General features: G+C 41.4%; 1 protein-coding gene across 1 annotated transcript in view; it reads left to right on the top strand.

The window, feature by feature from the left end:
• The first annotated feature begins 3,940 nt into the window (after nucleotides 1-3,940).
• The window catches only part of plekhg5b (pleckstrin homology domain containing, family G (with RhoGef domain) member 5b), a 118,265-nt gene continuing 108,434 nt past the window's right edge, over nucleotides 3,941-13,771 (top strand). The window contains 1 exon segment of the mRNA XM_061735378.1: nucleotides 3,941-4,088. Coding sequence (XP_061591362.1) covers nucleotides 3,965-4,088 — 124 coding nt within the window. The 5' untranslated portion in view covers nucleotides 3,941-3,964.

The raw sequence follows: 13,771 nt of genomic DNA, 5'->3' as shown, positions 1-13,771 counted from the left end.
AAAAGCTACCCCATGGGTTATTTTTAGGAGCTTTTTATAGATTCAGCTGCAGGAAGTCCTGCAGGTAGAATAATTGTAGACAACCGTGTGTCTGGAGATTGAGGCGAGTCCAGCAGTCCACCCGGTCTAGACTGAAACGTCTCTACATTGATGCACTTTAATGCCATTCAAATAATTATAGACGACACCAGAACTTCTATTTCCCAAAAGGCAAACAATTTTTGAAAATGTAATAAATCAAGTTTTGCAACAGTTTCTTAACTCGATGAGTCAAGAAGTCACTAATTGCAGTAGAAACCTTTTTTCTTTTCATTATTAACCCAATCAAAGGAGGGGAGGGAGGGAGGGAGGGAGGGAGGGAGGGAGAGTTGAATTGGTATTTTTTTTATCGGGATAAATGCCAGAAATTAAGGTGATAAATGCTTTAGTCCATACCGCCCATCCCTAGTTTCACTGCAACGTTGCACGTCTGCTCGTCGTGGAAATGTACCGCAGCGTTGTCAGCCGCCATGCTAATCAGGAGGAGGAAATCCCTGTTTTTACTTTTTGAATCAGTGTGTTATTGGTAATTACTGGAGTAGCGTCAGCTGGCAGTATCCATTCAGATCAATGATACTTTATTAATCCCAAAAGGGAAGAGTATTTTGCAGGAGTAGTGAGTCACTCAGCATTATGGTAACTCTGAGGATTGATTGTAGAAGGTGGGCAGGGATGACGGCCTCTGGTCCTCATCCCTGCCCACTGTATTGTCCACTGTACTTTTTTGTCTTTGGGTCAAAATGACATAATTCTCCTGTTCCTTCTTTCCTCCTGCTCTCTCCTTCCTTCTTCCCTTCCTTCCTTCCTTCCTGCTCTTCCCTTCCTTCCTTCCTTCCTTCCTTCCTTCCTTCCTTCCTTCCTTCCTTCCTTCCTTCCTTCCTTCCTTCCTTCCTTCCTTCCTTCCTTCCTTCCTTCCTTCTTTTTCTTTTTTTCTCCCTTCCTTCCTTCCTTCCTTCCTTCCTTCCTTCCTTCCTTCCTTCCTTCCTCTCTTCCTCCTTCCTTGACCTGAAGACAGCACAAGGGTTAACATGGCTGCCAGAGTCTCACTGGGGGGGAAAAAAAACCTTTTCATTGTATTGGGTCCATTTCCAAATAAGCTCTTTTTAAAAATATTGTGTGTTTTGAGATCAGATCAAAATGCATTTGAATGTCAGCATAAGTGATACAATGGAATAGGTATTTTGGTCTCTTGATATGACTCACAAAAGTATTTTTATTAAAAGCCGATCTGGTGGATGATGATGAAAGCGCGGCCTTCTAATTCCCCCCCCGGCTTCCCGCTTTCTATAGTAGGTGGAAATTGGGCCGTGTGTTTGCAGCTCAGTTCTCAAGCTGCACGACTGCTCTCTTCATTAAATGGGAAGCTGCGTGCTCAAAGCTGCTTTAGATTATTACCATATGTCTGCAAAGCCCAAAGCTGAGCAGCAAACCGGCTTCCATCCTACCCTCTAATTTCTTATCCCAAAATTGGACATGTGGGTCGCTATGTGTGACAACGTCCCTCCCTTCCCCCGGCCAGCGCAGCACATTCTCACAGTATTTCTACTGCTATTTTAGATGCATAATAGCAGTGCATGAACATTTTAGGCTATGGTGAAAAAAATATTATGCCTTCTTTATATGAAGTGTCTGCAGAGGTGGGTAGTAACGAGTTACATTTACTCTGTTACATTTACTTGAGTAAGTTTTGGGAAATTTTGTACTTTAAGGAGTAGTTTTGAATCACTATACTTTTTACTTTTACTTGAGTAGATTTGTGAAGAAGAAACTGTTACTCTTACTCCACTACATTAGGCTACGTTGAGCTGTTACTTTTCTTTTATCCTTTTTATCCGCGTACGCGTCAATCTCATGACATCACTGGGTGATTCTTTGGGAAAAATTTTTGTTTTTGCATGTTTTGTCACATTTACACAGACTAAACACACACAGAGTTTCTATGAGTTCATGTTAAGGCTGTGCGATTAATCGATTTTAAATCTAAATCGGATTTATTAATCAAGACAATGTTAAAAAAAGGAAAATCGATTTTTTTACTTTGTTTGGTCAAGATTGTTAATGTTGTCACTTTACTAAACTCAAGGAGGATTTACAGTATCTTTAAGTTGCACTTCATTCCCAATAGGGAAATTTGTTTATTTTTTTTTTCAAAATAAAATATTTGAAACAATTTATTCCATTGTCTTTTGTAGTTTTACCAAAAAAATCGAAATCGAGAATTGGGTTTACAGGAAAAAAAATTGGGATTTTATTTTTGTCCAAAATCGCCCAGCCCTAGTTCATGGGCTTGTTCTAGTTCTGCCTGGTTAAAAAAGAAAAGTACAAAGGCTTGAAATTTTGTGCTACTTGTGCTTAATTTATTCTGTTATTATTGTATTTATTTTATTATTTATTAAAGTACTTGAATTTACTTTAAGATTATTTTAATGTAAGCTATTTTTTATTAATTTTAATTTATTTTATTTTATTGATTTAATTTGCCTGAAGATGATTATTTTGTACTTTTTTCTGTTTGAATGATTGTGTTAAAAAAATAAATCAGACATTACTCAACAGTTACTCAGTACATGAGTAGTTTTTTCACCAAGTACTTTTTTACTTTTACTCAAGTAATTATTTGGATGAATACTTTTTACTTCTACTTGAGTCATATTATTCTGAAGTAACAGTACTTTTACTTGAGTACAATTTTTGGCTCCTCTACCAGCTCTGACTGCAAGCTGATTTAAGCCGTCAGCTGCTTTCAAAGATATTAAAGATGGGGAGTCTATTGTCTCAGCTGAGTATTTTGCAACAAGACTCCTATAGTTCCTCCTCATAGTCAAGAGGCCTATGTGTGCATTGTACTTCCACAGAAATAACTGAGCTCATTCAGCAACAGAACTGGTGCATTCATTAAAAAGGAATAAATCTGTCTGGCCTCATAAAGGGCGCTGGCACTAATCTATGCAGAAAAATGTCAGCCTTTTTACAGTTGGAGCAAAATATAAAGTCCACTCTGGATGTAGGAGGGGACTTAAAAGAGATCTTTGTATCACCCAGTCCAAAAGGCATTAGCCCAGATTGCCCATCCCAGCATGCAACTCACCTCTGGGTGAATACAACACTTGTCTGATGGAGTGGGCAGAAAACCCCCCCTCTCTTCCAGGAGATCCTACACATGGACAGCCTTGCCTCTCGCACACAAGCTCTGTGTAGTTTTTGCATTGCCATGGACGAAGACGGGGCTCTGGGGCTGCAGCAGCAGCGACGGAAACGTCGCTCACTCCTGGAGATAAGATTGCAACACCTTTCAGCAGTCGGGCGTCTGTAATTTTAGTCAGGAACAGCCTGGTTAAATGGATTAGGAGAGGGCAGCAGTTGGTGCTTGACAGCTCCTGGTGGGTGGCTCTTAGCAGATGATTAGTGGACAACTTAAACGTCTACAGGATCAACAGGAAGAGGTGTTTTCGAGCAGAAGGTTCAGAGATGTGTATTAGTCGTTTGCTTTGTGGGTGGCAGTAGTAAAATGTATTCCACTTGCAGCATTAATACCGTTATGTCCTAGTGTAATGGATTGTGCTTCTTCAAAGAAGTTTGTTTCCCCCACTTGGACGTGCCCTTAAGTCGGATCAGACTTAGAAAGCAAGTTTTAGCAAGTGCAAGCTGCATGACGTAGTTGTGCAGGTGGAGAATTTGAATTCACATGTAGGTAGTTGGCAGAGTTTAGAGCCGAGTGAGGTGGCCGGCTCTGTTTCCGAAAGGTGGCCGGTTCAAGGGGAGACGAGGTTCAGGTTGTTTTATCATGGGGAGCTGGGGAAGGGAGAGCGGGCAGGGGAAGGTCAGAATCAAAAGACACACTTCTAATACTAGGGTGAGGTTCTAGTTTCAAGGTAGAACATTAACAATTAATATTGATTTGATATAAAGCCCTACCTGGTTGAAGATGTTTCTGTACTGGAAGAAGCGCGGTGCGTACGAGCTGGAGGCTTTGCCGTCCGCTCTCAGTCAGATGGTCAGGGAGCGCTACTCCTGGTCTTCCTCCCTGGACGTCATCCATGATCTATCTGGTAAGACAAAACATGAGCAACATCTTTGTTTGACTTTTTAAAAAAAATATGTGTGTGTGATTGCTTCCCGAGGAAGCGGAGCTGTTTACGGCCATGTCCTCCTCACAGCATAGCAGATTTATTTCTGATGAGTCACTCCTATTTACTGTATGTGTAAATATAAACTTCTACTATAATTTTCTCCTTGAAATATATAATTTAAATTTGCAATGCCTATTGTATTCAATAATTTACAAACATACCTTTTTTTTTAAAGATGATAATCTGCTATGGTATATCTGCGTAGGGCAAAGCAAGTTTATTTGTATAGCAGAATTCAACAAGGTGCTTTACAGAGACAATAAAACATCACATAGTAGCAATTAAAAGCATGATTTAAGTTTAAACAAAAAAGCAATAAAATAAAAAGTTTAAAAGCAGTAATTAATGACAAACAGATATCAGTTAAAAAGAATAAAACAAATGGTGGCAAGAAACAAAGGTTGCAGTGCATTGTGGGAGATTACTGAAATGCAGCAGTTAATAAAAATGTTTTCAACCTGGATATAAAGCAACTGAGAGTTTCAGCAGCCCAGATGCATTCTGGGAGTTTGTTCCACAGGTGAGGAGCATAAAAGCTGAAAGCTGCCTCATCTGTTTGGTTCTAACTCTGGGAACAGGAAGTAGGCGTGGCCTGACGACCTGAGGGTTCTGATTGGTCCATCATGGACCAGATCAGAGATGTGTTTAGGTCTGAGATCATTTAGAGGTTTACCGTATACATACATCCATCTGGATTTAACATCTCTTCTGGGACGGACAGGAAGCCGATGTAGAGATCTAAGAGCTGGAGTTATATGGTCCACAGTCTAGTCAGGACTATGTTCTTAAGAACGATCTTAAGAAATGTCTTAAGATCTAAAATTAAGAAGTTCATAAGAAAGTTCTTAAGTGCAATTCCTCAATATTTTCTTAAGAACCGTCTTAAGAACTGTAATTTCTTACAAATTTCTTATTTTTATTCTTATTTTTCCTACTTAAGGACTTCTTAAAATATGTCATTGCATTGCACATATGTCAGTTAGCGTTAGCAAACAACATTTATACAGGTAGTTTGCGTCTTATCCGTCAGTCACTCACTAAACATGGAGAAGGAGAAAAAGAGATGCAGGAACTTTTCAATGTCATGGTGGATGAGATTAATGTGCGAAAAAAAATACTAATGGGGAAAATTAATAATAATTAACTACCACGCTAACTAACATGCTAACAAACAGTTAACAGGCTCTTTGTGTAATTAATTACAAAGTATATCCTCAAACTATGACCTACTAGTCTAAACTTGTCTAAAATGTGTTGAAAAAGGTGATATAAGAGTTTTAACTTTTCACAGAAGAAATTTTAAGACCGGTCAAGGTTGTCTTAAAGTTAAGAAAAAAGTCAAGAACAAATTTGAGAACTTTTATATTTATTACTTTTATTTTTATTTATTTTCAAGTTTTTTCTTAAGAAGAAAGTTGAGAAAATACTTAAGAACTTTTTTGGAGAATATGACTTCTTCTCTTTTTTTCTTCTTAAGACTGAACTTAAGAAAAAAAAGACACTTAAGAAGATTTTTTTTCTTAACAATGTTTTGTGAATCCGGCCCCAGGTCTTCTATGTCCTGCTGGGACATCAGTCCTTTAATCCTCCACATGTTCTTCAGGTGATAACAGACTTCATTAATGTCTTAATGTGGCTGTGAAAGTTCAGGTCTGAGTCCAGAACTAGTCCCAGATTTCTGGCTTGGCTATTAGGTAAACATTACTGCTGACTACTGACATTACTGTCCAGTCCAGGCTGACTTCCCCTCATTCACCTTCTGTGATTTGGGAAAGACATGACTATGCATTCCCGCTGAATTGTTCTGTGTACCATCCCCACAAGCATGTCCACTTAATAAATCTGGCTTATCATGGAGAGGTTTTCTATCCTCACCCCCCCACACTGCTCTATTGGCGCTTTTCCACTAGAACCTACTCGGCTCTACTCAATTTGGCCAAGTTTTGTTTCACCTGGAGCAGAAGTTGGAGCGAAGCTGCTGTGACTGCGTTATTAGCAATAACCCGAATTTGCACGGCCATGTAAACACCAATAACCCCTTTTGGCACTTTTGCACTAGTCTCACTTCAGCCCGGCTCGGCTCGGCTCGGCTCCGCGCGGCTTTACGCGGCTCCACCCGTGTGTTTTCGCACTGCCAGGGGAGAAGTGGGGGGTTGTGGTGAAGCTGCTGTGACGTACTCGATTGCGCAACCGCTTTGTTCACGTCGGCGCTGATCAGAAATCAGCTGGAGCCGCGAGCGGCTGAGAGTAAAACAGCCCGTCTACATCCCTTTTTTAATTCTCTCCTCAGCCACCAGGTTTATGAACATCTGCACCTCAGAGTTGGATCACCAAACAGACGTTTTGCGCTTTATAATAAAATCGCCGCGAGCCGCGGGTCGCTCTCGCTCTGACTCCCGCTTCCTGATTCAAACGTCTGACGGCCCCGCCCCCCGACCAATCAGTGGCGCGGAGGGTGGTGACGTCAGAAATAGTCCCGGCTCAGCCCGCAATAGAACCTCGCTGAAATGGTTACAGAAAAAAGTATCGGCTTGGAGCAGCTCTACCCGTCTCAGCCCTAGTGCGAAAGCGCAAAATGGGGCCGTGGCGGGTAGAACCGAGGAGAAGCGGGACTAGTGGAAAAGCGGCTTTTGAATAACCCGAATCTGCTCATATTCGAATGCAAGACCACGCCACATTTTGGAGTGAGGAGGAGACTAATCATTTCATAAATGTAATGAAGGATATGAACATTTTGGCATTTGTAAACGGTAGAAAGTATGGGGATAGCGAGATTTAAAAGAAGTTGAGCGAAAAGTTGCGCGAAGCAGCATTTGTTTGGAATTTGGATACAGGAAGAAGAAGTGGAAATGACGGGAATTGCGTCATGATGTTCTCCGTGCGTCGCTGGTTTGATCCAGATATCCCGAATGATTAATTACCATGTAAACGGAATATTCCCAATGTTTCAGTAACCGGAATATTAGCAATAACCCGTATTTTGACTGCATGTAAACATAGTGTGTGACGTATTTGATTGTGTGATCTAAACAAAGAAGACAACAACACTAAAGATGTAGAACCTGGAGGAGATGATAGATGTGCTGCTGGATCTGTGGCTTGTGTTTGATATCAAGTTAAAAAATGAGAGTAGAAGAAGCTTCAAGCGGCGACGCTTTTTTTTGTTTGTTTGTCTCTGTGCTGCTGAAAAGTCAGCTGGAGCCGTGAGCAGCTATGAAGTGACAGAGCTCCTGGTGGATCTGGTCGTTCCTTATCACCATCTACATCCCTTTTTAATTCTCTCCTCAGCACCAGGTTTATGAACATCTGCACCTCACACAGTGCGTTTACATGCAGCAGTTCAATCTGGTTTCTGATCGTATAAGACATCGTTCGGACTTTTAAACTGCATGGAAACACCTCAATCCAATCTACTTCGGACCTTTTTTGGACATTTAATAATCGGATAGTATAACCTAGATAATTCGTTCATAGTCGGAACTTTAACTCCATGTATACGGAGACATCGGATATTGCAGTCTGCGCATGCTGGAGAATTTCCTCTGGGGCTTCACCCGGAGGTGAAAGGAGACGGCGCGTGTTAAATAGTTGTTTAAACACCTTTAAAAAGATCGTGAAAGAGATGGCAGAAGCTTCATCAGGAACCGGAGCAGATCAGAATAAAGTGGAAAAATATACGTCAGGCGTCAAACAAAACAACCATCAACAGGAAGTGGCTCTTTGTTGAAATGGTTACAAACGGTTACCATGGTTACAGCGCCACATAGGAGTCAGTCATGCTCTGGACATTTATCTGATTCTCTGAACAGCATGTAAACTCAGACAAGTGATTGGGTCTTCTGGACTTCTTTATCTGATACGATCAGAAATCCGTGTTGGATCACCAAACAGACTTTTGCTGGTTGAATAAAATTAACAAGAAGCCGCCGTCAGAGTCTCTACTCGACCAGGTAGACCCCTAGTGGAAAAGCGTCAAACCGAGGCGAGTCGAGTCGGGCTGAGTAGGTACCAGTACTGGAGTTGAGGGGGGATGACATCCCCCCCTGAAATAAAAACGGTCAAAATCATCCCCCCAGTAAAACTGCCATCCCCCCTTTCCATCCCTTATGTCATTTCATCAATGAATGTGGTTTTACTGCTATTTCAACATTTAGAGTCATCACCAGAAAAATAACTTATTTGACCATTTTCACCTGTTTCAAGTAAATTTTCACTTGAAATAAGTAGAAAAATCTGCCAGTGGAACAAGATTTATCTTCTTATTACAAGCAAAAAAATCTTGTTTTAAGTGTAATGAGATTTTTTTACTAAAATGAGACATTTTAACTAGAAATAAGACAAATATTCTTGTTAAGATTTTGAGTTTTTGCAGTGATCCATTTTACTTATCCTGTGAAGGACAGAGTCATATTGATAAGTTCAGAAAACTGTTTTTTATTGTTGTGTTTTGATGTATTTGATGTAAGCCCAGTGGATATTTAAAGCTTACAGAAGGCTGCATTTAACTGCTGCTATGTCATTCCTGCAGTATTTCTGCAGGTGTTTTGGTCACTGCTATTATTTGTAATATATTATATTATTTGTAATCAGCACCAATTATCTGTCCCCATATGATAAAATCCACCATCCCCCCCTGATTTTTTACAACTCCAGTACTGGTACAGGTAGGTACTAGTGGAAAAAGCGCCATATCTGTGGAAAAAACTGTGTGAAGTGACATGGCAGTCGCCTCACATGAGGTACCAGAGAAGAGCGGATGAGAACAGCAACAGGAATGAAATATTCCCCCTTTAAAATATTGCAGAAGTGAAACTGAAATGCTTCCCCGTCTCGTCTCAGGGCTTTTTGATGTGGCACCGGGGGCACCTGCTTTCCGCAGCGCCGTCCCATCTCTGCCATCCGTGAAAGGGAAGTGATAAACGGGGGCTGGGGAGGAATGTTCTTGATCCCGTCCTCTCTGCCAGCCGGGCTTTGGGACCTGCAGCTTCTCTGTTCACTGGGACCGGGAGCTCGACGTGTTTTTGGCAGAATACAAAAACAAAAAAATGCCACCCACAAAGCCTAGGGGGGCTTTTATCCCCACCTTTTCATCATTTCTTCTTGTTTTTTTGTTTTTTCTTTGGTCAGATTAATGAAAACATTTTTCAACTGTTTTCAGACCTTTTGCCTTTCTGCTTCTGCCCTTTTAAGGTGCTGTCCTTTTGTCTCATAGAGAACAGAAAACAAACTCCTGAGTGCAGCAGAAAGCCCTCCCCGTGCCTCGTCCTCGGGTAGCAATATTATACGTTTATTGTCATAATACTAACATGTAACATATTATCTATACTGTGTTTATATATGATGGAAGCCAGAGAGCAGTTTAGGGAAAAAAAAGCACAAACTTCCCGGTACCTGTCAGCCTTGGACTGCATAGCGTCGCACAAACATGTTTGCAGAAGCTCCGGCCTGGCCGGCACGTTTTCAGCCCAGGGTCACCTGTGATGTCACGGTTTACACGGAGACAGAAGTACACACATTTACTGTAAACTGTTGCTGTGGCAACAACCTGCTCAGTAGTTGGTTGTATTTAACTGATGATGCTGCAATCCGGGGGACTTTTTTCACGAGTGTTTTGTCACCAATCTGTTAATCCCTAAACAGTCCATGGACCAGACCAGATATCAGTACCATTCAAGGTGACCAAACTTACTTATGATTTTTGAAAAGATCCATGACTATAGATGATATTTTGGTAAGATAACCCTTCCTGAGTGGCAGCTGGATCATAGTTATCAGCTCATGAAGTTACCAGCCCCTCCAGGTTCATTGATGATTCTGAATTGGGTATATTATACATTTCCTGAATCCTTATGGTCCTGTGAGTATTCCAGTTTTTGTATTTTCTTTTTTGTATTTTTTGTATTTTGTGTCTTTAATGTTGTTTCTAAAACCAAGCTGATTCTTTATCTCATTGTTATGTCCTTTATGTCGTGTATTTGCATGATAAAGACCAGTTTGTGGCTGTTATAGTTTCATAGGAGCCTAATGATGCTCTTCTAGTTTAAGGCTCACAATGACCTGCAGCAATGATATATTATGGCGTATATTATACATTTCCTGAATCCTTATGGTCCTCTCAGTATTCCAGTTTTTGTATTTTGTGTCTCTGTTGTTCCTAGATGACACAGGGCTAAAAGATAATATATCATTTAGGTGAAAAATTGTGTAAAAATGTGTGTTGTTTATAGTTCAAAGAGCTGCAGTGACCTCTATGTTGGTCAGAAAGATTCACATCTTAGCTTGAATGAATGCTTAAAAGGTCCCCTTTAAAATGATACCAAAGACAATATAGTAAAACATTGACAGATTTCCTGTACATGAGTCTTAACCAGGATATGCACCAGCATCTAAAATGTAATTTTCTGAAGGGGGTGGGTAACTTCATGAGCTGATAACTATGATCCAGCTGCCACTCAGGAAGGTTATCTTACCAAAATATCATCTACAGACATGGATATTTTCAAAAATTAGAAGCAAGTTTGGTCACCTTGAGTGGTGCTGACAAGTGAAATTTTGGGCTCTGGCCCCTGGACTAGAAAGGGAATTAATGGTTGCAGCAGTTTTCATGATTTCAGTCCCTTGGGAGAGTTGTATGGCAGGAAGGTTCCTGCAGCCGTCTGTGTTGCAGCGGATCTGGTCCTGACTGAACACGCTCATCACTGTAGTGAGAGGATGCTCAGGATTGTCCGTGATCTTCTTCATTGTATGAAGTATCCTCCTTTGCATATACAGATATCTACTGTAGATGCCTCTGTCTTGTCATTGGTCATCTTAAAGTGATATGGAGCTTTTCCACCAGTACGTACTCGGCTGTACTCTACTCATCTCAGCTCGGCCTGGTTTCTTTTCCATAACAATTGAGCACCTGGATCAGAAGTAGGAGGTTGGAGAGAAGCTGCTGTGATGTATTTGATTGTGTATCTAAATGAAGAAGACAACAACACTAAAGATGTAGAACCTGGAGGAGATGATACATGTGCTGCTGGATCTGTGGCTTGTGTTTGATATCAAGTTAAAAAATGAGAGTGAGAGAAGCTTCAAGCAGCTACGCTTTTTAATTTTTTTCGTTAGTTTGTCTGTGCTGCTGAAAAGTCAGCTGGAGCCGTGAGCAGCTATGAAGTGACAGAGCTCCTGGTAGATCTGGTCGTTCCTTATCGGCCGTCTAGATCCCTTTTTAATTCTCTCCTCAGCACCAGGTTTATGAACATCTGCACCTCAGAGTTGGATCATGAAACAGACTTTTGCTGCCATTACCTGTTGAATAAAATGAACAAGAATCAGTCAGAGTCTCTTTCTCTGATTTCCTCCTTCTGACTCAGACGTCTGACTCCAACCCCCCGACCAATCGGTGGCCTGTAGTGTGATGACGTCAGATACAGCCGACTCAGCCGCTTAGAACCTCGTTCTAAGCTGAACTGAAGCAGGACTGAGGCTGGTGGTTAAAGCCTGGCTGCTGCCTGGGGGACATGGGATTGTTTTCTATTTTGGCAATAAAATGAAATGATACTGCACTACCAAAATGTATATGGAGCTTTTTGTGAATGGCCGAAATGGCAACGAGATGATCATCTAATGATGCAACAATGAATAATCAAGTCCCCCAATTTTCAATGGATGCGCTGCTCATGAAGGCCGGTCCAACTTTACTTCTTTTTTTCTTACCCTGAATCTTACGGTTTACTCTGAAATAAAAAGGAACAAGACTTAAAAAGACAAAAAGAAAGTATTTTATCCTGCATAGATACAAGACATAGACACAGCCGTTGTGCCCGTGAATACACACAAGATGAGGTTGGACATGCTGCTTTTAGTGCATCAACACTGCTGTACCATTGTTGTTCTTTTTTTTTACTCATTTTATACTTCATACTGGTTTGATACCAGTTTTCTGCTCTGAATAGCCCTACACGCGCTGGTCAGAATTACCGGCACCACGGATCTGGCTTTTAGCATAGAATTTGGTTTATGATGAGTCATACTGGGTTCAGAAAAACCGCCTTCCTGCAGTACGCCAGTTTACATACGCACACACACGCATATACGCACACACACACACACACACACACACACACACACACACACACTTGCATACCTCAGGTCACACTCAGTCGCAGGTTCCAGTTCCCACAAAAACAATAAGCTATCACAAAATGCCAAACTATTATATAACTCACCTAATTACCATACTTTCTGCCATAAATAACCACAAGAATTTAAACTATGCCGTAATTCCCTCATGACACCTCCTAAATACGGTGACAACTTATTGAGGTTAGAGTTTCCTCCCGACTGATCCGCAGGTACTCCCGGAGAGGCTGGAGAGTCACTTTTTCCCATCATGGTCACAGTCAAATATATCCTTGTTTTTCTCCCCATGTTATAAATTAGAAATTGTTGATTGCTCCTCCACCCTTCTTTGGAAAAGCGTTTACACTTGCTGCTCTGTGGTTTCCAGTTGTATTCATGGCACCCCCTGGTTGCTCAGATGTGGTGAAGGAAGGAGTGGGCAGGGGAGCGTGTGATGCACATGTGCGTTTGAAAACCCTCCGGGGGTGAAGCAGCGTGGAGTGGAAGAGACGCAGCATTGGAAACAGCTGGAGTCGGCTGGTGTTGCCGGCCAGGGCTGATCCACCTGTAGAGGAATTCTGCACGGGTTCAGTCGCAATCACTCAACTCACTGTATTAATAGCTTTGTGTTTCCATGAAGGAACTTTTTCAGACAGACGGGATCAAATTATACTCCCCCCCCAAAAAATGCAATAAATAAAATACAAATGAAAATGAAGCCCTTTTCACAAGGGACAGAAATCATGCGTCCTCACCGGGGAATGCTGCAGGTGGCATTCCTTCCACGGCCGGCCCAGTCTGCTCCAGCCACAGGTATTGATCGGTTGCAGCTTTGGTTAGCAGGGATGGAAACGTAGCGTAAGGTTTGCATGTTAACGTTGGCTCCTTTTGAGGCGCTATGCCATGCTAAACTAAGCTTAGTATCATAAAGGCAATTAAAGCTCGTCACAAATCCCATCCTTCATCATTCAGTACTTTCTGGACTATAAGCCACTACTTTTTTCATAGGTTTTGAACCGTGCAGCTTATACAAAGGTGCAGCTATTCTGCAGACAGAGGTAGGTAGAAGCCGGTTTCAAACAGATAAATAAATACCGGTTATTTTCTTTTGGTTCTGTCCTATTTTAATCAGCAAAGTTGCTGCCGTGTTAAAAGGTGGTACTGGTTGTGTTTAATGTTGTTTTGGTTGTGTTTAAGGTGGTACTGGTTGTGTTTAATGTTGTTTTGGTTGTGTTTAAGGTTGTTCTGGTTGTGTCGGAGGTGGTTCTTGCCATGTTTGGGGTTATTAATAATGGCCAATAAACCAAACCAATGCCTGGATGCACGTTGCGGTTCGGGCCGCATTAAAGGATGATTTATTCATATTCTCTCGCCTACAAATGCATAGGTTTTTGTTGCCATGGTAACAAGCCCTGTAGGATAGAATGGGACAATTTGGGTCGTTTCATACTTGACAAGAAACTCAAGTGCAGAACTCCTGGAAGTCCTCATGGGCC

The sequence above is a fragment of the Cololabis saira genome, chromosome 12 (genome assembly GCF_033807715.1).
Source record: "Cololabis saira isolate AMF1-May2022 chromosome 12, fColSai1.1, whole genome shotgun sequence".
In the NCBI taxonomy this organism is placed as follows: Eukaryota; Metazoa; Chordata; class Actinopteri; order Beloniformes; family Belonidae; genus Cololabis; species Cololabis saira.
The sequence above is the reverse complement of the archived record's forward strand: the minus strand, read 5'-3'. Positions and strand labels throughout refer to the sequence as shown.